Below are 21,964 nucleotides of genomic sequence, written 5' to 3' on the forward strand. Positions count from 1 at the left end.
ACAGAGCACTAATCTTCCCCCACCAGCGAGTCTAGTTGATTATGCAGTATGAGCAAGACTCTCCACTGCCCGGTCGATGCTTTTGAACTGGGAATGACTGTCTCAAGCAAGTAGACATCCGTGTTTCTGGGGTGTCGGATATCAGCAATCACTGCCGTTTCGCAACTTCGGTATTCGACAAATGTTGTAAAAGCACAGCACTCAACACAAGATGTCGACCAGGGCGCCTTGAAGATAATTCCACGCCAAATCCGTGCGATCTTCAGCACTGCACAGGGCGAATGTTGTTATCGGCGAAAACATGTCGCGGTTTCCGATAGCTGCCTAAGGCGATCAAGTGGGCCGCTTGTGACCTCCAGACTCCACGTCTGGGTCTATGTAAAAGATTCATCAATGCATCCTCGCACATGGCAACAGGAAAAAAGTGACAATCCAGCGCACCAATATTTCTACTAAATGTGCTTTGCTGAGTGAACCGCACTGAGGTACCTGTGGCTTTGAATGCAGGTTGAGGCCTATCCTACAAACAATAAAACGGGATCCTTACTCAGTCGACCTGTGAGGACATACTGTTGCAAAAATTCAAAAGATTGGACCAGTTGTTATTACTCACCGAATCAATCATTACGCTGTTTGTGGAGAAAGTCCTGAAAACCATATCATGGGGCACCCCGTCGATCAACATATCGATTCCGACGTCACGACTGAGCTCGGAACCGAGCCCAATGGGGTACTTGAAAGAGCAGACGGAACCACAGAGAACTCACCTCTATCTGCGAGAGAACAAAAGATCTTGGAGACAAGAGCCCAAAAGGCGATCGCTATCCGCCAAGCATGCGCGTCGCGGGACGTGGAAGCATTAATCCGTTACGCGACATCGGAAGGAGGCTTACTGGAAGATGAGCTGCGCCAGATTGCGTGTAAGTCTCTCCTGTCCACCCAAATGATGTGAGTATACCAACTGACTGATATTGCAGGGCCTGTCTTGTTACGATGTGATGATACATTCCGCGATCTCAACCTGGCCTATAGCCCCGAACTTCCGCACCATGGGGAGGAAGACCAGGTTGAGCTTGATGTCAACCGATCTTTTGTCTACTACCCTAAAGATGGTAACTACTTGATCAGTCATACAGACAAGGCCAATGTTCGCTGACATGACTTAGTGCCCGTGGAAGAATTGCAAACCAGAAAAAAGGAATTGTCAAATCTGATAACCAAAGTGCTTCGAGAGTTTCCCATGCTATGCTATTTCCAAGGCTATCATGACATTGTACAGGTGCTTCTCCTAGTTTTGGGTGAGAAGAAAGCCTTGCCGGCAGTGGCACAGATATCGCTCTTCCGCATAAGAGACTATATGCTCCCATCACTCTCTCCAGCAGTGAAACACCTGCATTTGATACCAGCAATCATTGAAACAACCGACCCTGGGTTGAGACATCACCTCGGTAATATTCAACCATTTTTCGCCCTTGCAGCCACCCTCACTCTATACGCCCATGACATTCAAGAATACAGCAACATCGCCAGGTTGTTCGACTTCCTTTTGGCGCGGGAACCAGTGGTTGCAATCTACCTCTTTGCAGCAATGATTCTGTCCAGGAAAAAGGAGCTGCTAGAGATCCCCGAGGACGAACCCGAGATGCTTCATTTCACACTCTCCAAACTCCCCAGTCCACTTGATCTAGACGGCCACATCCTCCGTGCAACTCAGCTATTCGAGGACCACCCACCGGAGTCGTTGCCGCTTGGGGCCTGGAAACAAATCCCTTGGTGCAGTGTCTTGAAGACTTCCCGTGATCGGTACAGCAATTCCACTGTTAAAGATGCGGTCTATCTCTTCGACAAACAATCCCAACAGATCCGCAACGAGGAACGCAAACAGAAAGCTCTCGGCTTCTTGTGGAAGAATCGTCGCTCCTTGGGATCCATTGCACTGGCCATCTTGGTGGGAGCTGCGTCAATCTACGTCCGCAAGAAGGGTCTTGATTCATCAATTTGGTCTTACATCGGCCGGATCCAAAAAACACTCCACAGCTGGACCTAATATCCTGGCCAATGCTCTCACAGACGTCGTTGAACATGTATGACTATGAAAAATTTAATCTAATAGGATAAAATTGAATTTAATTATTGGCCCAAGACTAGCGATAGGTGTATACATTGGGTAGAGGTAGAACGTGGGATAACATGGAATATCAGTGCATGACTCGGACCCGCAGTTGTGGCTCAGGCGGTGGCTTAATCTGCGGGAGCTGATGTGTACACTTGACAACTACTCTACCCCGACCGCATATCAACAGAGAAACCATGGCGAACCGAGGCTACGATGTTGTCGTAGATGTTGATGCAGAGGTAACAGCGTTCTTTCCAGCAATGAAACTCATGTCTAACCAGCGAAAAGGGCGACCTCGGGCATACCGACCTGCAAGAAGACCTTGAATTCCACCCTTCAAGTGAGCTCCCCCAAACACTACAACCCGACTTTCTAACAAAATCTAGACTTTGAAAGCGATCAAAGAAACGCCAAAGCCCAAGGCGACTCGTCTCCGTTCCTAGGCGGCGGGCCCTCGCGCAACCGCGACCGGTCCCCTGGCGGCACGCCAACCAAACACAATTGGTGGTCTCTACACTACTACGAACAATTCTTCGATGTCGATACGAACGAGGTTTTCCGCCGCTGCGTTGCTGCGCTGTACCCCCGCACCAATTTCCTAGATGTGCTGGAGGGAAACGCGGATTTGTATGGTCCTATTTGGATCGCGACCACGGTGGTTGTGATCCTCTTCTTGACGGGCACTATCTCGCAATGGCTATCCAACAACGATGACAAACACTTTGAGTATGACTTCACATTGCTCTCAGGTGCAGCGGGCTTGATCTATGGATACACGGGTATCTTGCCCATTGCGCTGTGGGGAGCGCTGCGCTGGTTCGGCAGCTCCACAGCTGATTTGATTGAGTGCTGGGCTCTGTATGGATATTCAAATCTGATTTGGATTGCCGTTGCGCTGGTAAGCTGGAGTCCATTGACTGCGCTCAACTGGGCGCTTGTTGGTGTTGGCTTTGCTTGGACTGTGTTCTTCCTTCTGCGGAACTTGTACCCAGTCTTGAATGCCACGGATGCGAAAGCAAGCAAGATTCTCTTGGTTTTGGTCGTTGTTCTCCATGCGGCATTGGCTGTTGCCATCAAAGTCCTGTTCTTTGCGTGAGTTCTGACTACTGACCTGCACATTGATCTGGGAAACTAACAAATCTACTAGCCACGGGAGCCCGGTCTCGAAGAAGAACAAAGAGCCAACAAATGATGACGACAAGACGGAAGGCAAGCGGGGAATGATGTTCATGGCATAGTGGGGGGATACTGTTCGCATTGAATATGGAACACCGGTCATTTCTAGCGACCTTGCTCCGGAAGCAAGTCTCGCAATCTTCTAGGCGTGTTCTTGGAACACTTGAATGTATTGTACTCTTTATTTACCACAGAAGGAATGAAAGATGTGGGACAGACAATTCGACTTTTGGATTTTACACATTTCATTCATGGAGTGCAACTTGTTCGTCGAGAGGAGCCAACTAGAAAAAGTATGACTGTGGCTGCATTGATTTTATCATCATATCTAACGCCATTTGTAATCCTCTCCATGTAGCAGTCCAGCCATACACCAGCTCTGGAGTCTGCACAACAGCCCACCGAGCACAACACCGAGGAGCGAGTCGCTTATTTGAGCTTCTTCTTGGGGCGGAGCTGGTTGGTGTGACCACACTTCTTCTTGCGGCAGTTGGTGGCACGGGGAGGAAGACGAGCCTGTGTCGTATATGTTAGTCTAATGTTGGAATATGATTGGTCGTCTTGGCCATCAGGCGATTGCGCGACACATCGCGGGCAAAGACGGGAGACGGGGTGAGCGTACGTAGCACTTGCGGCAGATAGCCTTCTCGCAGTTGTACTTGGAGGCGAGGGCCTTGAGGGAAGGCTCGATGATACCACCACGGAGACGGAGGACCAGGTGGAGGGTGGACTCCTATAACGAAGGAAAGATCCCATGTTAGCCACAATTCCAACATTTCGCTTCCCATGGACTAAAAAAGACCACCAAGTTCCCTCCTCTTGCGTATCCGGCGTGAATAGAATATCGTTGGAATCGTCCAAGTCGAAAGCCCGACACATCCGAGATACCGTAGTCTCCACTTCATGTCCAAATCACAAAAGATTGAAGTCGATCGCATACCTTCTGGATGTTGTAGTCGCTCAGGGTGCGGCCATCCTCGAGCTGCTTGCCGGCGAAGATCAGGCGCTGCTGGTCAGGGGGATACCCTCCTTGTCCTGGATCTTGGTCTTGACGTTGTCGATGGTGTCGCTGGACTCGACATCCAGGGTAATGGTCTTACCCGTGAGGGTCTTGACGAAACTATATCGCACCGTATTAGTCCATATTCATTTTCCTTCGTCTGGGTCGTGCGGGCGATGATCGGGAGTGCGGGTTCGTGGTGACATTGAAATGGTTCAGGATGACCTACATCTGCACTGAAAAGACGCGGAAAAAGACGACGTTAGCTTGATGATTCCATAGCGATGCGTAGAGACTGTTTAGGGATTTGTATAGCACGTACTGGTTGCGGTTTTCGTTGGTGTCGGCTGTCGGTCGCTGTGTTCCAGGCGGAGCAGGCGATTGTCAATTTGAGCAAGTGCTCGCTAAGGCAGGTGCGGGTGGGGCCGGACAAAGAAGTAGGGTTAGGGTTAAGTCATGTGGTTTTTTGCTTGGTCACCTGATGGGGTTGTCTGCCCAGATTCCGTCGAGTAGGCCAATGAGAAGGACGGATCCTCCAATTGTGGATCTAAGAATGACTATGACGACGTCTTCAAGATGTGCATTTTCTGGTTATGATATAGTTCTCCCGTACATTTCATGTTTTGTCCGGATGTCTACAATGAAATATCAAACAGAGCAACAAGGCCGGTCCTCCATATTCAGATATAGAATTTGAGACAAATTACTTGCACGGAGTCCTACTGAGGTCCATACACCAATCCAATACGGAGCACCGAGTACGGAGTACCTGGGGCAAAATTACTAAGGCAACATCTAAGTCGATCCATGATCTATAGTTCCAGCTGCTTGTGATGTGCCTGGAGTTTTGTTTGCGTGGAATTCTTTCAACCCAAGTCAATATTCAAATTCTTCCTCGCCGCTATCGTCCATCTCAAAATCTTTGTCGGCATCACTGTCATCAACTTCCACTCCTTGATTCGCAAAAAATTCCCGATGTTGTCGCTTCTCATCATTCCTTGCAATCTTGTATTCGGTGAGTGTCACAGCACGGACTAACGTTTTCAATGGAACTGCAGCGAGGGTGGCAGCAATTTCGTAAAATGTCCGTGCGGCGCCATTGAGCTGAGATTCCCATCGATACCGGCGGTAGACTTCGCCGGGGCGCTTGTGATCATCGCTTTCCTCAGGGATGACCCGTCTTGGCTTGATATCCTGCATGACTTCGTGTAGCAACGTCTCAAGTTTCTTTTGCATTGTGTCGGGGGCAAAAGTCGTGGCAGTAGAGGGCCCAGGGTCGGTAGCAGAGCTTGGTTGATTGTCACCCCGTTGGATGGGAAATAATTCAGCGAGGCGGCCAGGGGTCCTGGAAGTGTCCAACCAGCTTTCTGCATACCAGTCCATGTAATGATCCAGTTGATCGGCGGACATGGCCAGTACATCACTGTCTGTGACGCGAATCGCGGCATCCCTCCCGATGTTCTCTTTGAAGTGGGAATCTGAGTCAAAAGATGCTTGGGCGAGTGCCCACTGAGACCAGTCCATTGTTTGTGCAGCGGGCTCCTTGCTGGTGGTCGGATATCTTTTCAAATCATCAAATGGGAACAAGAGCTTTGTAGCAATCACAATGAGCACAATCAATTCCACATCTGGGTAATGGTGTGATTTCTTCCGCTCAACCGTTGCTTTTGGCTTGGGGTATTCGAAGGTGATATCCAGCAAGCTCTGCAGGGCCTTCACTGCATCATAAACCTCGACTAATGACATGTTAGTTTGGAAATGCTTGGAAGGGACGAGTGTCGTTCTTACTGGGCAAAGCCAATCTCTTGATATGCCGAAACAGTAGTATCGGCCAGTTGAGGGGAGGAAGCGCCACATCAAAACGACGTTGATAGAACAAAGTCAAAGCCTGCACAGCGTCATGAAGATGCTCAATCTTAGGCAGTCTCTGTAGTATCGCCGGGTAAGTTTAATGTCATGATTTGTACATAGGCCGTACTTACGCTGACCTCAAGAATCCCGGTGAGTTCGGGTGGAAGTCTTTCCCTCATTTCAGAAGGTACGGTTGCTAGTACCCGGGTGTAGGGTAGCTTCTGCCGTATGATCATCCTTGGAGAACGTGTAAGCGAGGAAACGTCAACAAGCCCCAGACTAGTACCCAGACTCGTGGAAAGATCACGATATACATACTCGTAAAAGTCATTCACGCATATAGGAACCCGCATTATTAACGCCGCGAGATAACAAAGTCCCGCGGCATCAATCAGACGAGGCCATTCGACATATCTTGAGTGCGGCTTGAATCCGACCTCAGAATCATCACTTTGGGCGGCCTGGGAGCTAAACACCTCGCGCTCGGAGTCGCCACCGTCGTCTTCATTGGACTCGGTGATCTTGAGTTTGAAGTCCGGAAGTCGCAGCGCCCAGAGATCACGAACAACGATCTGACATGAGATTAGCGCTGGGTTCTCGGCCAACGGCGCAGGCACATACCGCTAATTCTTCTGGGAAGCCATGGTCATGAACCAAAGAATGCGATTGCTTCCAGAGAATGAGCTGATAGATTTGCAAAAAAAGTGTCCATGCCGGACGTCCGTGAAAGGCTATTGGTGCAAAGTTAGTAAAACATGGACGTTTTCGAGATCCGGTTTACATACTTTTGGTAGATCTCTCTTGAATTTCTTTCCTCACACGATGAACTTTACCCAAATTTCCGAAATCATCGCCGTCCTCTGCGACTTGCACACCCTGCATCAAAACACGTCAGCCTTTCTGATGACCTATGCTGATGCGGTGATAGGGTGCAGTGAAAGATAGGAACTGGGTCATACCTCTTGCAAATGGCCGCGTCGACAATACCAAAGGCCATTGTCGATATAATAGCGCCTTTCACGGCATCCTTCTTGACCGCAGACCCCTCGGGTAACGTAGTCCATCAAGGGATCTGTTCATGCTTTGGGGAAGAGACGAAGTTGGGGCTTTTTTTCTGCCTCTTTCCTAGTGACCGCCGATTTTGTCACTCCACTTGTCCCGCAAATGCGCAACATATAGTCTTAACTTCCTCAGATGATTAGATCGACTGGGGTCTTGTTCTAAGATTAATAGTCTTTCTATTTTTACTTCATTTTTGTATCGATTTCCAACCTTGGAATTTTCTACATATAGTGGAACCTTGGAATTCCACGAAGGATCATGTACTACCAATCTACAGGCTTCGAAAGAAAAAGGTTCAAGCAGCAACCTTGAGGATTTGAGTATTTAGTAATTCGTCACACTATCATGAGATGCTGGGACTCAGAACTGTTCGGACAACACATATTATGCCAATCAAAGCAATTCTCGGTCCAGCCCACATCCAAGGTTATAGGGTAGACAGATCTTGAAGCAACAAGCAAGATCGTTCAAGAGATCGTATCCGCCGTTGAACCATGAAAAAGGAATTTTTGGGGGGCTTTGAGCCCTCGTGGAACATAAAGGTTGGCATAACAAGTAAGATATCCAGGTATTAGGAGTTTATTTGGGAGCCTCCTTGCACTCCATGGCCATCTCCTCACCCATAGCGGTCAGGACAACGATGTCTACAAAGTATACATTAGTAATTGCCCTTGAAAGCAAATCGAGAGTTTTGCGACTTACTGCAGTCCTTCTCCTCAACGGTGTACATCTGGTTGATCTTCTCACCAACCTCGTTGTCGGGAACCTTGACATCATCCTTGGTGTCACCGTTGTCGGTCATCAGGGACATGAAGCCATCCTCGGTGATGTCGAGCTGCAGTTCGTCAGTTTCTTCGGCTCTGTGATTCATTTTTTTCGGGTGACACTCACGAGCTGGTACTCCTTGCGGACAACGTTGGGGACGTCCATGTTGTGGGTGGAGGGGGAGAGATCCTCAAGCTTCTTTCCGGTGAAGATATCGGTGGCGACAAGGTGAACCTTGGCGTGACCGTGCTTTCCGGTCTTGGAGGTGGACATGTCAATGATCTTGCAGGGACGGTTCTTGATCACAACGTGGCCGTTCTTGCGCAGAGCAGAGCACTGCATGGGGTAGGTGAGCGAAGCTCCGGCATCAGCCGAGTCGAAAGTGACATCGTGCTATAGTCAAAGTGTGTTAGTCTTCAAGGCGTTCAAAAAGGATGAGCGGGGGGTTTTTCGTGGCCTCGTGCCCTCGAGATGAGAGGAGAGGGGAGCCGCATGCGGGGCTGGGCAAAAAAACACCAGCGCAGAATAGCCATTGGTTCTGGAGAGAGCGAAAAGAACACACGTACCTCCTCAGCAGACATGGTGAATAGAGATTATGAGGAAAGAGGGGGAAAAAGGATAGACAAAGGGTTTAGGATGGGGAGGGGAAAAAGTAGAAGAAGAGAAGAGAAAATCAAACGATTAATAGATTTTCGTGGGCGCGGTGGCGGGGTCGCTTCCTGATTGGCTATTACCTTCTTGGGCTTAGTGTGTATACAGGTAGCGTCCGAGTGTCCTCCTAACTACTCGGACGGAGTTGGGGTTACCGTGATTCTCACTTTCTTGAGAACTTCCATGCTGCTGATCTTCTTGTAAGATGTGGCGCGACCGCATTTCAGGCCAGACAACTCCCGCCGGAGCAAATAGCCGCAACCTCTCCCCCTACCACGACGATCATCCTCCCAGCTCTCCCCGAGCCCTCATAGCCGACCTGGCGTGACATCAAGGGCCTCCTCGACATCTCTTCTGGCGACTCCAAATGAATCCACGACATCCTTACCAGGCACAGCGCGCGCAACCAATGGCTCACCGCTGAAGCAAACAAGCATTCAACGTCCGCGACCGGCCAATGTTCCCGATCCGCTGGAGGTGCTCAACGGAATCATTGGCAAAGAAGCTCAAATTGCCAAGAACGTGCCTACCTTGTCGTCCGATGTGGAAAAGCCAGCGCAATTGGTGGAAACTATTCGCTTTGATGGGCTAAGTCTCGAGGACTTCTTGGAAAAGGAGGAACCGGCACCGCGGAGAAAGACCCGGCATAACGATATCAATGCACAGACAGTTCACCAGTTTGAACAAGAGCGGGACAAGTTCCAAGAGCTACACACGTCCATCACCGGCTGCGATGAGGTCTCCAAGTCAGTTGAGCTGTACTTGAATGATTTCCAGAATGAACTAGGTGCCGTTTCCGCAGAGATCGAGACCTTGCAATCTCGATCAACCCAATTGAATTCAATGTTAGAGAATCGGCGCAACGTGGAGAGGCTGTTAGGGCCCGCTGTGGAGGAAATCAGTATCTCCCCCAAAGCCGTGCGGACCATCGTTGAGGGCCCCATCGATGAGAACTGGGTGCGCGCTTTGAATGAAATTGATACTCGAACGTCAAATATCGAGGCAAAAGCAGCTGCATCTAACAATGGGTTCAAGGCGGTGGAAGATGTTCGGCCCCTCTTGACAGACGTGAAGAACAAAGTACGCATTCCCAATATCTTTCGTATTAACTGGGCCTAGACTGACATCTGCGCAGGCTATTGAGAGAATAAGAGACTACCTGGTGTCTCAAATTCGTGCAATGCGATCACCAAACATTAATTCGCAGATCATTCAACAACAACGCTTGGTGAAGTTCAAAGACCTATACAGCTATCTTTCGAAAGCCCACCCAAAGCTAGCAGGAGAGATCTCTCAGGCTTATATCAACACAATGCGCTGGTATTACACTTCGCATTTCACGCGTTATCTGCAAGCACTGGATAAGGTCAAGGTCTACCCCCCTGACAGAAATGAGGTGCTTGGAGGTGATCCCTCCACACACCGGACAGGTGCGAGATCTTACACCCATATGCTCTCTCATTTGTACTAATATCTCCCAGGTAACATCATTCCCGGCGGCCGAGCTGGCTCTGTCGCACACGACCCCTTTTCTTTGGGCAGACGGATTGATATTCTGCGCACCGGAAACCTCCAAGCTCTATCCTCTTACCTGGCTGAGGAGGATAATACTTTCCATGGAATTGAAGTCCCCTTCCGAAACTTTAACCTTGCATTGGTGGACAATGTTTGCTCCGAATACTCTTTCCTGACGGAGTTCTTCTCCGCGAAAACATTCCATCAAATCTCTCGCAATGCCGTGGAAATCTTCCAACAGGTCTTCAGTTTAGGCCAGGGCTTGACTAAGAAGTTGATTGAGCAAACGACAGACTCTCTAGGTGTTTTAATGTGTGTTCGTCTCAATCAGCATTCAGCATTTGAGCTCCAGCGCCGCAAAGTCCCAGTCGCAGACTCCTATGTGAATGGAACGAACATGCAGTTATGGCCGCGTTTCCAAGTCATCATGGACCACCATGGCGAATCGCTCAAACGCGTCGGGTCCAATACTGGGCGAAGTGCCGTTTCGGCGCTTTCTATCGCAGGCGGAGATGACTTGAAACAGTCATCCGCACCGCACTTCTTGACCCAACGATTCGGACAACTTCTCCATGGAATTCTGGTCCTGAGCAGCGATGCCGGTGATGATGAGCCGGTATCTAACAGTTTGGCTCGGTTAACAGCTGAATTTGACTTGCTCCTCGCCAAGTTGAGTCGTAATGGCACTGATGCTAAACGGAGAGAGCGTTTCCTTTTCAACAATTATTCATTGATTCTTACCATCATTAGTGTATGTTGACTGCCTTCGGCATTTTGATCATTCACTAATCGAAAACAGGATACCCAGGGCAAATTAGCGAACGAACAGAAGCAGGTGAGTACTTCCATTTGAAAGACCTCAATCTAGGTTTCGGGCGAGACTAACAATTTGTAGCATTTGGATGAGATGTTAAAGAACAGCACCAAGCGATAGAAAGTCATTGCATACAATCAGGTGTATGGATAGGTAGATCTCGGTAGAATTATAATTCAGCAAGGCATAATTTGCAAATATAGCTACCTCATTCCAGGTTTTCAACTGGGAGCATTACTCCCGATGTTCATCTATGGATCCATAGATGCCCAGTCCTGTCCAGGTGGAGGCTGCAGACCTCGGGAAGGGTGGATTTCAGTTGGTTAAAATGCTTCCATGGTGGGTAAACCTGGAATAAAGATACGACATCTGGAAGGAAGACCGTTTCATAAGAGATAAGTACCTAGGACTTCCATATTTCCAAGATTGGAGTGCCCAGGTGGACCCGTGGACTCTTCCAAGGTGGGAATTGAATGCTTCCTAGGTTATTTGACTACCTTTTTTTTCCACCTGGCATGCACGAAGCATGGCATGATTAACCTTGAAAGGTCCACGTTGAGTATAAATGGTACCTAGGTCTTCCCGAGGTCCAAGGTTTGCTTTATGAACAACCTTGGAGTGGAGTTGATCTTGGGAGTATCATACTGTACACTAGGTGCATATGGGTATTTTATGATCATTGATCAAATCCTTACGTTTTGGCTGACTTGTGCCCACATACTCTATAGGCGCATGTACATGAAGAGGTGACATATCAGGATATACAACTGGGGATCCACTGATCACAATCGTGGGATATGCCCACACAATTTCCTTGTCTCAACAATTTTGGATTTCCAAGTTGTTTTGAGATGGAAAGATAAATATCAAATATAAAAACCAAATACACTACACGCACAGTCAAGACACCCGTACGGAGTACAAGTGTAGACAAAACAAACCCGATAACTAGCTGCACCGCTATCGTGTGGAGATAAGCGCAATCCGAGGTCGGGATCGCGTCATCCAGTATGTGCAACTTGCACCTTTTTCCCCCTTCCAGTTGCAGGTCAACTTTCCTGCAGAAATGTCTGCACGTGCATTTAAGCATATAATTAAGCTTCCTAGCCGGTGCTGCTTTTCTAGTACCCGTGCTGCCAATGCGGACTTCACGCATGCTGTAAGACGACGCCAATCCCACCCATGCAGCCCAGTTGACAAATTTTAGGTAATTGGCGCTGGCGTCGTTGGCCTTGCGACCGCAAGACAATTGGCAGCTCACGAGGGCACCTCAACCATTCTACTCGAGCGCCATGATGCGCCAGGCACAGAGACAAGCAGTCGCAACTCCGAGGCACGACCTTCCCTACCCCTCTCTACACACCCAACTAACAGTTACCAGGTGATCCATGCCGGTCTTTATTACCCAGCAACCTCACTGAAAACCACACTCTGCATCCGCGGCCGCAACCTCCTCTATGAGCTCTGTTCCAAGAACGATATCCCCCACCGCAACACGAAGAAATGGATCGTATCCCAAACACAAGCGCAATGGGAAGCCTCACTGAAAGTGCACGCGCATGCGCAAACCCTGGACGCACCGACGCGACTTGTCGGCCGAGACGAGGCCCTCCGGCGCGAACCAGATGTCAAGGCTGACGCGGGTATCGTTGAGAGTCTGACAACCGGCATTGTCGATAGCCACTCACTCATGACATATCTACAAGGCGACTTTGAAGACCGAGGTGGTGACGTCGCTTTCAAGACGCGGGTCACGGGGGTCGAGGCTATTGATGGCGGGCGCGGAGGGTACAAAATCACAGCTGCTTCGGACGAAGATGGCTCTGTGACGACGTTCACAGCAGAGACATTGATCAACAGTGCTGGCCATGGGGCTTGTGCGATAAGCAATATGCTCCTTCCAGATGACCGTCATTTCTTCCCCCATTATGCCAAGGGGACATATTTCTCGTATGCGGCTTCGAGGCCGCGGACTTCGGTTCTTGTTTACCCAGCCACGCTTCCTGGCACGCCTAGTCTGGGTACGCATCTGACGCTTGATATGGGCGGGCGCATCCGTTTTGGACCTGATGTCCAATGGGTGGATAGCCCGGATGATCTGAAGCCAAACCCTGCGAATTTGCAGGAGGCTTTGAGAGAAATCAAATCGTTCATGCCGGGTGTTGATGTTGATGCTATTGCCTTGGATTACTGTGGCATTCGACCCAAGTTGGGTCGGGGCGGTTCTGTCAACGAGGGCAAGGGATTCCAGGACTTCATCATTCGCGAGGAAGAGGGATTGCCTGGATTCGTTAACCTGCTGGGCATTGAAAGCCCCGGGCTAACTAGCTGTCTGGCTATTGGCGAGATGGTTGATGGAATACTGTATAAGTAGGTAGACCTGCATTCTGCATGCTGATACGAAGTATATAAAGATTTGCATTTGTCTTGGAGCTAGAATATCCGAGCACAGTATAAACAACATCTCTCTCAGGACATTTGCCTGGATTTCCACGACTGTATCCACGACTGCAAAACTGTTCAATCCTTTGATCTCTTCCAAGGTTCTCTCAATCCTCTCCTTTCCTTTTCATTTGCCTTTTCCGCTCTTCTTTTTTTTACCCTGTTATATCCTTTTTCAAAACTAACCTGCCCTATCAGTTGATAGCCTCGTGCTTCTTGCCTCTCAATCCAGCACTTCCGACCAAGGACAAAAACCTAAAGGCCATTGATAGAGGATATCGCCGCTAGAAGGCCTTGATGCTCTGAACGTCCAGGGTTTCCCTACCAGCCGCAATTTCATCGACGTGCCAGTCCGCAATCTCAGCTGCAGTGTTCAAAACCTGCGCCAGGGAAAGGCGCGGGTTTGCTACAACAGGCAGAGAAAGACAACCAGAGTGAGTATGGTGCTTGGGTTCTGTGCTTATAGTAACGACCCCTGAACGAATCTTTTGGGCCATAAGGCGCATCAGTTCTTCGCCGCCATAGTTTGCAATTCGCCCACCAAATTGTCGAAAATTCACATTAACCCAATGTACGCACGAGGGCTTTTCCAGGGTCACATCTTCTGAGATGCGGGTGCCATCTGGGCGAATGAACTTACCTCCAGGCATGGTGGCGGTTTGTATGTTCAGATCTAAAAGTTTGATGGTTTGAATTCTTGAATGGTTATAGAGAGTTTGGCTTGAGATAGGTAGCTGGGTCAGAGACGATGATGAGATCTTGTGGTATACTTGATCTTATATGGCAGAGTCCACCTCACGTCTCAGGCTTTCAAGTCTTTGACAATCGTTATCCTTTGACATATGTAGATAATAAAATAGCTTTTTTCTCGCCTAAAAAAAGAGACTGGTCAATGGAAGACGCGTAGAATCGCCACGTTTCGGTAATGCATAGTTGATACCTAGGTACTTCCAAGGTTATAATAAGTGTTGAAAGCCGACATACACAAATGCTGATAGTGATACTACAGATCTTTATTTAGGAGAAACACATAGCTTCCAAGGGTTGTTACCAGCGGAGGGATCCAATAGACTCGATCACAATTCAGATACAATTTGGGAGTCAGAAACCTGCAGTTATAGGACAACAGCAAAATTATGAACCAAGCGACGTATGAACTGGTGCCCGGGTAGTATTCTGCCGCGCTAACTCTAGGTCAAATATATGAAGACGGTAATTTTGTCCTATGCCTCCTCCAATAGACCGACAAATTATCGAGTGATTCATGGCTAGATAATGCCATGAACGAAACACCACCCAAGAGAGACAAAGACTTTGCTTTCTTTGTGTCAGTCATGCTATAAATATCGGTCACCACCTGGGCAAGACAAGAGATGTCTTTTATTTGAACTCATAAAAGGACATTGTGTTGAAACTTATTAATTGATGTGCAGATACTTTGGAGTACAGATAAAGAGTGGAACTGAGTACAAGGGGATGCGTGGTATGAGCACCTAGCATTTTGAAGCGTCAATCACTCCGTGGTTCCAAGGTTGCCATAAACTATCTCTGAGAGAATCAATTTCAGCCTAGGCCAAAGCCTGTCAGCTCTAGCAAGATGCTTCGGGAAGGGATGTTCATCGACAATGAAACGGGGTTCAACTTCATTGAGGATGACGAGTCACCCGAGTATACCCACTGGGTAACAGTCGATTACGCAACATATCCGGACATCACTCCTAATCTCGAGGGGGATATACTCATGCAGTTCTTATCCGACCACATGCGCCATAACCAGTGCAGAATTGATCCCAAGCCTAAGCACCATGACTACCCATGGGTCCAGTCCATTCCCGTTTATGCAGAGAGGGACCTTGACAAGTATGAAGTCGTCGCAATCGCCATCGAGCAGTGTAATTGGTATGCGAAGGAGATTCGCGAGGGTCGTATTTCTGTGGATCGAAAGCGGATCTTCCGTGGTGGTGTGCCGACCTCGGAGACCCTACCGCCAGAGACTTCTGTGGATTTGGAGGATCGGATTCTGGACCAATTGCTATGGGTGGGGGAGAATATAGAGTGTGAATTTGAGTAGACATAGTAACAGTGAGACTGTGTGATTTGTTATTCGACATCCATCAGCACATCACTCATGATGTACAGAATGTGAGAAAATTGGTTGAGCGTTCCTTTCCCAGAGTCTTTGAGAAGAGAAGCATAATCCAGAAGAACACGACGTGCGGATTGATACCCGCCCTGAACTGACTGACCCCGTAGGAAGATTGTAGCACCATTTCGAATGAAGTTGATGCTGGAATCATCAGTCGAAGGATAAGTCTGGCCCCCTCTCGGCTCCATGAAGTTAGTGAATCCTTCCGTTCCAACATATCTCCAGTCGATTTCGTCCATCAGCTCCACGGTACCAATTCCTGGCAATGAGCTTGTCACATCGGGAACCATAAACGTATACAGGCCGAGAACCAATCCAGCCGAGAAGAGCGAGAACACCGACTGAAAGGAAGGATGCTCGGAAGTCTTTCGGTTCGTCATGACTTTGTATATGTGTGCAGCGTGTAGACACGCACGCCGGGCAGCAGAAGTCTGCGACCATTCGCGGATGTCTGCTAGAGCCTTCCGAGCAGGAGTCGGGCCTGCGCGACCAGCCGCCAGATCGAATATTTGAATGTCGGCAGTCAGCATCATGCACATGTAATGCCAGGCTATGAGAGTGTTTGAGTTGAGTTGATCGAGAATTTCGCCATAAGCTGTGATGAGTTGGGATTGGAGTGAGGGCAGGCATCTAGCGCGGCCGTCCATGGCGTATATGTGACACGGTGCAAAGGGATAGCTGGCTCGGTTGGAAAGGAGGCGATGGTAGGCTTCAGACTGGCGAAGATGGACGATCGATAACACGGATTGGACACAGAAGTCTTCTAGAGGACTTTCTAAGGCTGGGATGTTGACCTTTTCGGAGGGTGCGCGGATCGTCAATGAGAGAATGCGTTTGCCGCCGCGTATGAGCTGAGTCCACTGGGTTGATGAGTGTGCGCGAAAAAGATCTTCGCTGCAAGGAAGAATGATTTGAATCGAGTCTGGGTGTACTATTGGACTTGTTGAGAGAAATGAGGAGTACCAGGAGTCTAGGAGGAGGAGTCCAATGATTATCCTGGGATATTGTTAGAAAAATTCTTGATGACCACACAGGACAGAGGACTTGCCTTTTAGTGGACTCAACTTTGCTCCATGCTTTCCACCTCATGTCTATATCGGGGACCGATTCGAACAAAGTCATATCCAGTATCTGACCTTCGGTGGCTGAGAACAGCCCATGACGCTGAGCAACCTACAGAACACCGTCAGAAACATAGCCACAACCAACTAAATGGAGTTTCCAGACTCAAACATACCGACATCACGTTGATATAAAGGGGTTGGCATTGCTCTAGATGTGCCTTATTCTGTAAAAGGAATTCAATTAGCATGAGCGCCCCATTGGACCAAGAGAGAAGTGTTACCCCTGTCAAGCCTGCCAACTCCAATAGCAGCAAGGCTGTGGCGAACAAGGTCATGGTGCTAGCAGCATTTTCGAGACCTAATGAGCATCTCGCAAACTCGACTGTCACTTTATCCAAAACAGTCTGAGGATTCGTCAGTTAGTGAGCATTATAATGCCAGAAAGAAAATAATCATACCGAGAAATTCCTGGACACGAAGGCAGTAGTTCCCTTGGTACCAAGTAACGTCATTCCAACCAGCGTCATGGCATATAGGAGTGATGGTCGTGTTTTATTCGCAGAGAAAGTGGGAACATGGACGAACGGCAAGAGTGGATGGAAAAGCCGGAAGTAATGATCAAGTGACATGTCAAAGATCTCAGCTGGAGGGAAGCTGGAGTAATGAGATGCTGAAACAGGTGTCCCCGGAGAGATACCGGTGTTCGTGTGCTGGGGATGAGAGTCGTGTCCGTAAGCTGCTTGTAGTCGTCGTCTGCAATCCTCATCAAAACCACAACGCGACCCCTGACCTGCATTTGTGTCATCAGAGAAGTGCAAGGATTGAACAGAGAAGATGTTATCGACTGAAGACATTGCAGTATCCCGCCACAAGCTATTAATGAGACGTCCGGCACTAGGTGGTGCCAACCAGCACCGCTGGACTTTGAAGAACCGCTCATTGGGAATATTGTCGCTGCCGGACTTGCTTTCGACCGAACGCCGATGGAGATCTGGCGTAAGTATCAGATTATCGTTTATGAGAGGAAGTTGATTCTCATGCATCAAATCTAACGAGCTATTAGACACAGTATCAGTGCGAGGCTCGAGCCATAATTGGAGCATGTCTTTCGGCGCAGGGGGCACAGGGTCGAACGCCAAGCCGGCTCGCTGTGATGAATCTGCGTGCGTAACTTCGTTCCACCCATAGTAAGGCTGCTGTTCGTCGATTATCATTGGATTTAATTCCGTCTCGCTCCGGCCATGGTGGGCTGAGATGTCGGCCAGATAATCCAGCGATGATGGCAGTCCGCTTGCGAGGGGCGTTTCTTGTGTGTTTGGAGGAAACGCCGGAATTGGCACCCCCGTGCTGACAGATGCATTATCTGCACCTGTAGTTGAAGCTGAAGCTATTAAAGATGGCCGTGAAACTTGCACATCTGAAGGGCCAACTGTTGCGTGGCTTTGTTTATGGCCCTTGGCATGGCGGCTCAACACGTCACTGTACTCAGATTAGCCCCTATATAACCAACCAAAAAGATGCTTCTGGCTACTGAATGCTTTCACCGAAACACACCTTCGCGAGAAACGCTTGTGGCAGACGCCACATTCATATGGACGTTCTTTGGTGTCTATGTTAGATGTTAGGTCGGGGTAAAATTGGTCCACGTTTGAAGTTACTGACGGGACCGCTCATGCCTCTTATAATGTTCAGTCTTCTTGAAGACTCTTGAACAGACAGAGCATTTCTTCAAAACCATAACGCCGCGAATCAACGGAAGACGGACGCTGTCGGTCCATTGGAAGGGTGGGGGAAATGCTATTAGTCAGCATTTATTTTTCTGGGGTCAGGCCGATCTTCTTCATTTCCCGACTTCAGGCCTGTCCCCACTCAGATACTGACTCGTGTCTCCGCAAATATTTGCTCTGTGCCATGACTGGCGGCTTATCCGAGGATCTCACACGAAACTTGCCCGACGATGAATCGGGTTAGCTTGCGTCCAAGCACCCGTCTGACACACTAGAGGGTTGGTGTCATGCAGCCCACGTCACTGGAAATTTCCTGCAAGAGACACGCTCTCATTAAGTGAAGCATCATGAAAGCTGCCAGCTTGAAGGACAAAACACCAAAATATGTGGAAACTGCAGGAAGTTGCCTCGAAGTCCATATTTATGCCTCGCGCTATCAGTGTAGTAATTCGATTTGCGTCTGCTTTCATTGACTCTTTACGATACAACAACAATCAGCAAATCTCAAGATACATTAAATTCACACCCCCTCGTAACCAGCTTCGGGTAGCTCAGTATTTGCAACAAAAGAATAGAGATCCTCATCGCCATCGGAAGGCAATTGTCCACTTAATCTGAGCATCCAGCCCAACCCAGATTCTAACTGCAAATCCCTTGGAGCAAGACGGGCCCCAGAAATAACTTCACCACCTTGGTTGGCTTGTGATCCATTCAACTTGTGAAATCGCTTCTTTGGGGGGTACCCGGTGCCATCGGGGCCCCGATCAGGCTTATTGATCCGCGTGCGGATCTCCCACCTGTGCTGCAGTCGTACCAAAAGATCTTTGGCGCGATTGGCACTTTGCCAAGATAGAGAGAATTCATCCAAGGCCCTGAAGCATGTGCTGAGATGGGCGGTAATGTTATCGTTATCTGAAGTTTGGTATTGGGACACCGCGGCGAAGAGGAGGAGGAGGACAGCGGAAGAAGTGATGGAGACTGCTTTCACGTTGATGCGGCGAAGTGTATACCTGGTCTCGTATAGTACAAGAATTTTTGCGATAGAGATGGCGGAACTGATGCACATCTCTCGTGCGTGTGTATAGCCGGGCCCTTTTGGTGGCTGAGGTTGGAGATATCCTTTTGACATCCAGGGTCGGTGGCTGTAGATGAGATTCTGATAATATTGCATGCTTTGAAAGAGGTGAGACAAGTTCTCATATGAGAGAGATCAAGGGAGGAAAACAGAGCTGGCTGATGACTTACTGCAGTAACAAAACATGAGGAAGGTATGGGGTGGTGTGATCGGTGAGGTCGATTTGAATCAATGAGGGCAGCCGGGCTTTCCAGTCGAGTAATTCTGCAACAATCTTCTCATTCAGAGGTTGAAGTTTTGATCTTGGAATACCTGCTGTTCCATAGCTTGGTAAGATGTTAGCCGAGGCAAAGCCCGTTTTATAAGAGAACTACTCACAGGAAATAACCGCAAGGAGCCATCAGTTCACATAGTAGAACTTCTTGTCGACTGACGAGTTCTATGCAATCTCCGGTCTCCAAGCTATCGGCGAAGGGAATGGGAGATCCGTATGGGGTCCAGTTGTGAGACTGTTGGTGCTGTATCTTATCATCAGGCTTTTTGACGGTCACATCTTCCATGTTAGTATAAAATGGCCGACCAAGATAGAAACCAACAAGGCTAGCATGGTCAATATAGGTTAGTGCGTGTGATGGGGGTTGATCGAGTGTGAGTAACGAACTGGTCAACCATATATGCAGCCCAAAATACGGTTCGGCGTAATTTGGCGTCAGCGGCTGTCACAGAGCCCCGAGCAACATAAGAAGAAAGATCAATATGTAAAGCGAGGTCAAAAGCAAGTCGCAATGCCATTCCTTTGGGTTTATTTTTAGCCAAGGAGATGTTTAGATTTGGGAATAACATACCGCTGTAGAGCCATCCACGAGTGTCAGACCCAATCCCAATTTCATAACTGCTCAGAATGATCAAAGCCTGGACTGTTGAGACGGAGGGATAGTCTAACTCCATTTCAAGAAGAATCTTGGCTCGATCTCCCAAAAACTCACCCAAGGATTTGGGGAATGTAACGAATGAGGGGTGATAGCGGGTTTCGAATGCAGCGCCGAGAGAGCACCTGGATATAAGACTTAGTATGCAAAGAAATTCTTACAAACAGAAGGGGAGCAATTACATTGCATAGAGGAGAGCATCCGAATAGTAGGGGGTTTTCTCTTTTCTCAAGTCTGCTGACTTTCCTTTCTCAAACATCTCTCGATCGACAACGTGGAAAGATGGATCTTGCCAAGTAAAATATAAGTTGAGTAGGTGATCTTGCAGAGCTGTTGGGACTGCCGTGTCAAAGTCTGCGCCATTGTAGATAGAGATGCGATTTGGTTGTGAGTCAGATACCGGAGTATCATCGTCTGCCAGGTTGAATGTTGACGTCGGACCATAAAAGTAAGATTGGCCTTCAGGGCCAAAACGAAGAGTGCCGACTCGATCAGAGAGTTCGTCAATAAGATCCTCAATTTCTTCCGGACTCTTAGCATCCTTGTCGAGAGTAGCTGTATCTTGAGCATGAGGTGGTTTGTAGGGCTCGGGCATGATTTCCACTGGCTTTGATGGTATTTGTAGAGCCTCCGCGCTAAGATTTTCTATCTCTGGTGAAGGTGGGGTTAAAGAAGCCCCGAAGTCCATGGTCCAGTCCCAATTGCCCAGATTGCCTAAAGGATTATCCGGCTGATCATTTGTCGGTGGATAAGAACCTGCGACCGAGACGTCCAGATCTTCGACTTCCGGAAATATTGGTAATGTGGAGACGGCATGAGGACTGGGGACTTGTATGAGATTAGTCTGAGATGTTTGCGATATGCTGTCCGGAGAGGTCTGGGCCCATGCGCCATTTGGTTCGCCTGCAACGGCAGCATCAGCAGATGGCGCGGGCGGAACATTATCCTGAGAGTTGTTGAGTATATTCGCAATGTCAAACTGTGAATTTGATGCCTTTTGCTCTTGTGTTGGCATGGAATTGGAGTGAACTTCAGTCAGTCCCAAGACATCAAGAACTTTCATCAACGCTGTGTCTTTTTCTTGCGACATGGGCGGGGCTACCAATCCGTTGGCGCGAATGAAAAGACAGAGCTGGTCTACTCTGCTCGATAGTAGCTCAATCGCAACTCTCAGTGGTAGTCTGCATGATATCAGCACTGTCCGTGGACTGGTAGGCCTATTTGCACGGTAAATAGTTGAGCTTGTAATTACTTTCTCTTATCCACGGCCTGATAGCGGCATTCGCGGTGCTTGTTGGTACAGCTAGAGCATTTTGGATCACCGCCATCGCACTGCTGTGGTCAGTTTCGCCATTTCTCTCTCACCGAGCCAGACACTCACCTTGACTTTGCTCTCCCGACACGCCACACATGCCATCGAGGCATGATGCCGTCTCTTGGTAGAGGTACTTGGTTTTGGTATATCACGCATTGTCAAATTAGATTGGCATGATGTTGAAATATCGAAATTCAAGTCCCTGGTAGAACAGTTCTTACTGCGGGGTAGGGGAAATGTTTAATCCGAACTATACATACTTGCACGTTGCTAGCTATTGGCTCTTCAAACTGCTGGCGCACTCGGCGTGGTTTTG

The 21,964-nt window shown here is 48.7% G+C and overlaps 10 protein-coding genes across 10 annotated transcripts; 5 read left to right on the forward strand and 5 right to left on the reverse strand.

Moving 5' to 3' along the window:
* Positions 1–661: 661 nt before the first annotated feature.
* Positions 662–2,047, forward strand: N7506_000749 (TBC domain-containing protein; the record flags this gene model as incomplete). Its single annotated transcript, XM_056950045.1, has 3 exons — positions 662–920; positions 978–1,112; positions 1,167–2,047. 3 exons carry the CDS (start codon positions 662–664, stop codon positions 2,045–2,047), a joined length of 1,275 nt encoding a protein of 424 aa, XP_056815960.1.
* A 263-nt stretch (positions 2,048–2,310) lies between these two features.
* N7506_000750 (Yip1 family protein) lies at positions 2,311–3,354 on the forward strand (the record flags this gene model as incomplete). The annotated part of the gene is made up of 4 exons (XM_056950046.1): positions 2,311–2,355; positions 2,405–2,456; positions 2,503–3,208; positions 3,264–3,354. 4 exons carry the CDS (start codon positions 2,311–2,313, stop codon positions 3,352–3,354), a joined length of 894 nt encoding a protein of 297 aa, XP_056815961.1.
* A 1,814-nt stretch (positions 3,355–5,168) lies between these two features.
* N7506_000751 (TFIIB-type zinc finger domain-containing protein) lies at positions 5,169–7,207 on the reverse strand (the record flags this gene model as incomplete). Its single annotated transcript, XM_056950047.1, has 6 exons — positions 5,169–6,028; positions 6,081–6,219; positions 6,275–6,715; positions 6,765–6,874; positions 6,929–7,019; positions 7,103–7,207. The coding sequence occupies 6 exons, from the start codon at positions 7,205–7,207 to the stop codon at positions 5,169–5,171; spliced, it is 1,746 nt and encodes a 581-aa protein (XP_056815962.1).
* Positions 7,208–7,784: 577 nt separating this feature from the next.
* N7506_000752 (Eukaryotic translation initiation factor eIF-5A) lies at positions 7,785–8,571 on the reverse strand (the record flags this gene model as incomplete). Its single annotated transcript, XM_056950048.1, has 4 exons — positions 8,537–8,571; positions 8,097–8,363; positions 7,908–8,040; positions 7,785–7,849 (listed from the first exon to the last, which is right to left on the reverse strand). Exons 1-4 carry the CDS (start codon positions 8,549–8,551, stop codon positions 7,785–7,787), a joined length of 480 nt encoding a protein of 159 aa, XP_056815963.1. The 5' UTR covers positions 8,552–8,571.
* Positions 8,572–8,826: 255 nt separating this feature from the next.
* N7506_000753 (putative GARP complex subunit (Sac2)) lies at positions 8,827–11,070 on the forward strand (the record flags this gene model as incomplete). Its single annotated transcript, XM_056950049.1, is given in 6 exon segments — positions 8,827–8,945; positions 8,957–9,701; positions 9,757–10,051; positions 10,103–10,887; positions 10,936–10,971; positions 11,032–11,070. The coding sequence occupies 6 exon segments, from the start codon at positions 8,827–8,829 to the stop codon at positions 11,068–11,070; spliced, it is 2,019 nt and encodes a 672-aa protein (XP_056815964.1).
* A 946-nt stretch (positions 11,071–12,016) lies between these two features.
* N7506_000754 (NAD(P)/FAD-dependent oxidoreductase) lies at positions 12,017–13,324 on the forward strand (the record flags this gene model as incomplete). Its single annotated transcript, XM_056950050.1, has 2 exons — positions 12,017–12,109; positions 12,158–13,324. 2 exons carry the CDS (start codon positions 12,017–12,019, stop codon positions 13,322–13,324), a joined length of 1,260 nt encoding a protein of 419 aa, XP_056815965.1.
* Positions 13,325–13,676: 352 nt separating this feature from the next.
* On the reverse strand, positions 13,677–14,042 carry N7506_000755 (uncharacterized protein; the record flags this gene model as incomplete). Its single annotated transcript, XM_056950051.1, has 1 exon — positions 13,677–14,042. One exon carries the CDS (start codon positions 14,040–14,042, stop codon positions 13,677–13,679), a length of 366 nt encoding a protein of 121 aa, XP_056815966.1.
* A 947-nt stretch (positions 14,043–14,989) lies between these two features.
* N7506_000756 (uncharacterized protein) lies at positions 14,990–15,463 on the forward strand (the record flags this gene model as incomplete). Its single annotated transcript, XM_056950052.1, has 1 exon — positions 14,990–15,463. The coding sequence occupies one exon, from the start codon at positions 14,990–14,992 to the stop codon at positions 15,461–15,463; it is 474 nt and encodes a 157-aa protein (XP_056815967.1).
* A 29-nt stretch (positions 15,464–15,492) lies between these two features.
* Positions 15,493–18,193, reverse strand: N7506_000757 (fungal specific transcription factor domain-containing protein; the record flags this gene model as incomplete). Its single annotated transcript, XM_056950053.1, has 6 exons — positions 15,493–16,534; positions 16,623–16,711; positions 16,776–16,826; positions 16,884–17,006; positions 17,061–17,965; positions 18,157–18,193. 6 exons carry the CDS (start codon positions 18,191–18,193, stop codon positions 15,493–15,495), a joined length of 2,247 nt encoding a protein of 748 aa, XP_056815968.1.
* Positions 18,194–18,849: 656 nt separating this feature from the next.
* On the reverse strand, positions 18,850–21,804 carry N7506_000758 (transcriptional regulator family TF; the record flags this gene model as incomplete). Its single annotated transcript, XM_056950054.1, has 8 exons — positions 18,850–19,501; positions 19,575–19,730; positions 19,783–20,004; positions 20,066–20,198; positions 20,250–20,458; positions 20,516–21,514; positions 21,586–21,665; positions 21,715–21,804. The coding sequence occupies 8 exons, from the start codon at positions 21,802–21,804 to the stop codon at positions 18,850–18,852; spliced, it is 2,541 nt and encodes an 846-aa protein (XP_056815969.1).
* Between the last annotated feature and the right edge of the window lie 160 nt (positions 21,805–21,964).

The sequence above is a fragment of the Penicillium brevicompactum genome, assembly GCF_028827555.1.
Source record: "Penicillium brevicompactum strain IBT 35665 chromosome Unknown utg000001l_segment0_segment0, whole genome shotgun sequence".
Classification (NCBI taxonomy): Eukaryota; Fungi; Ascomycota; class Eurotiomycetes; order Eurotiales; family Aspergillaceae; genus Penicillium; species Penicillium brevicompactum.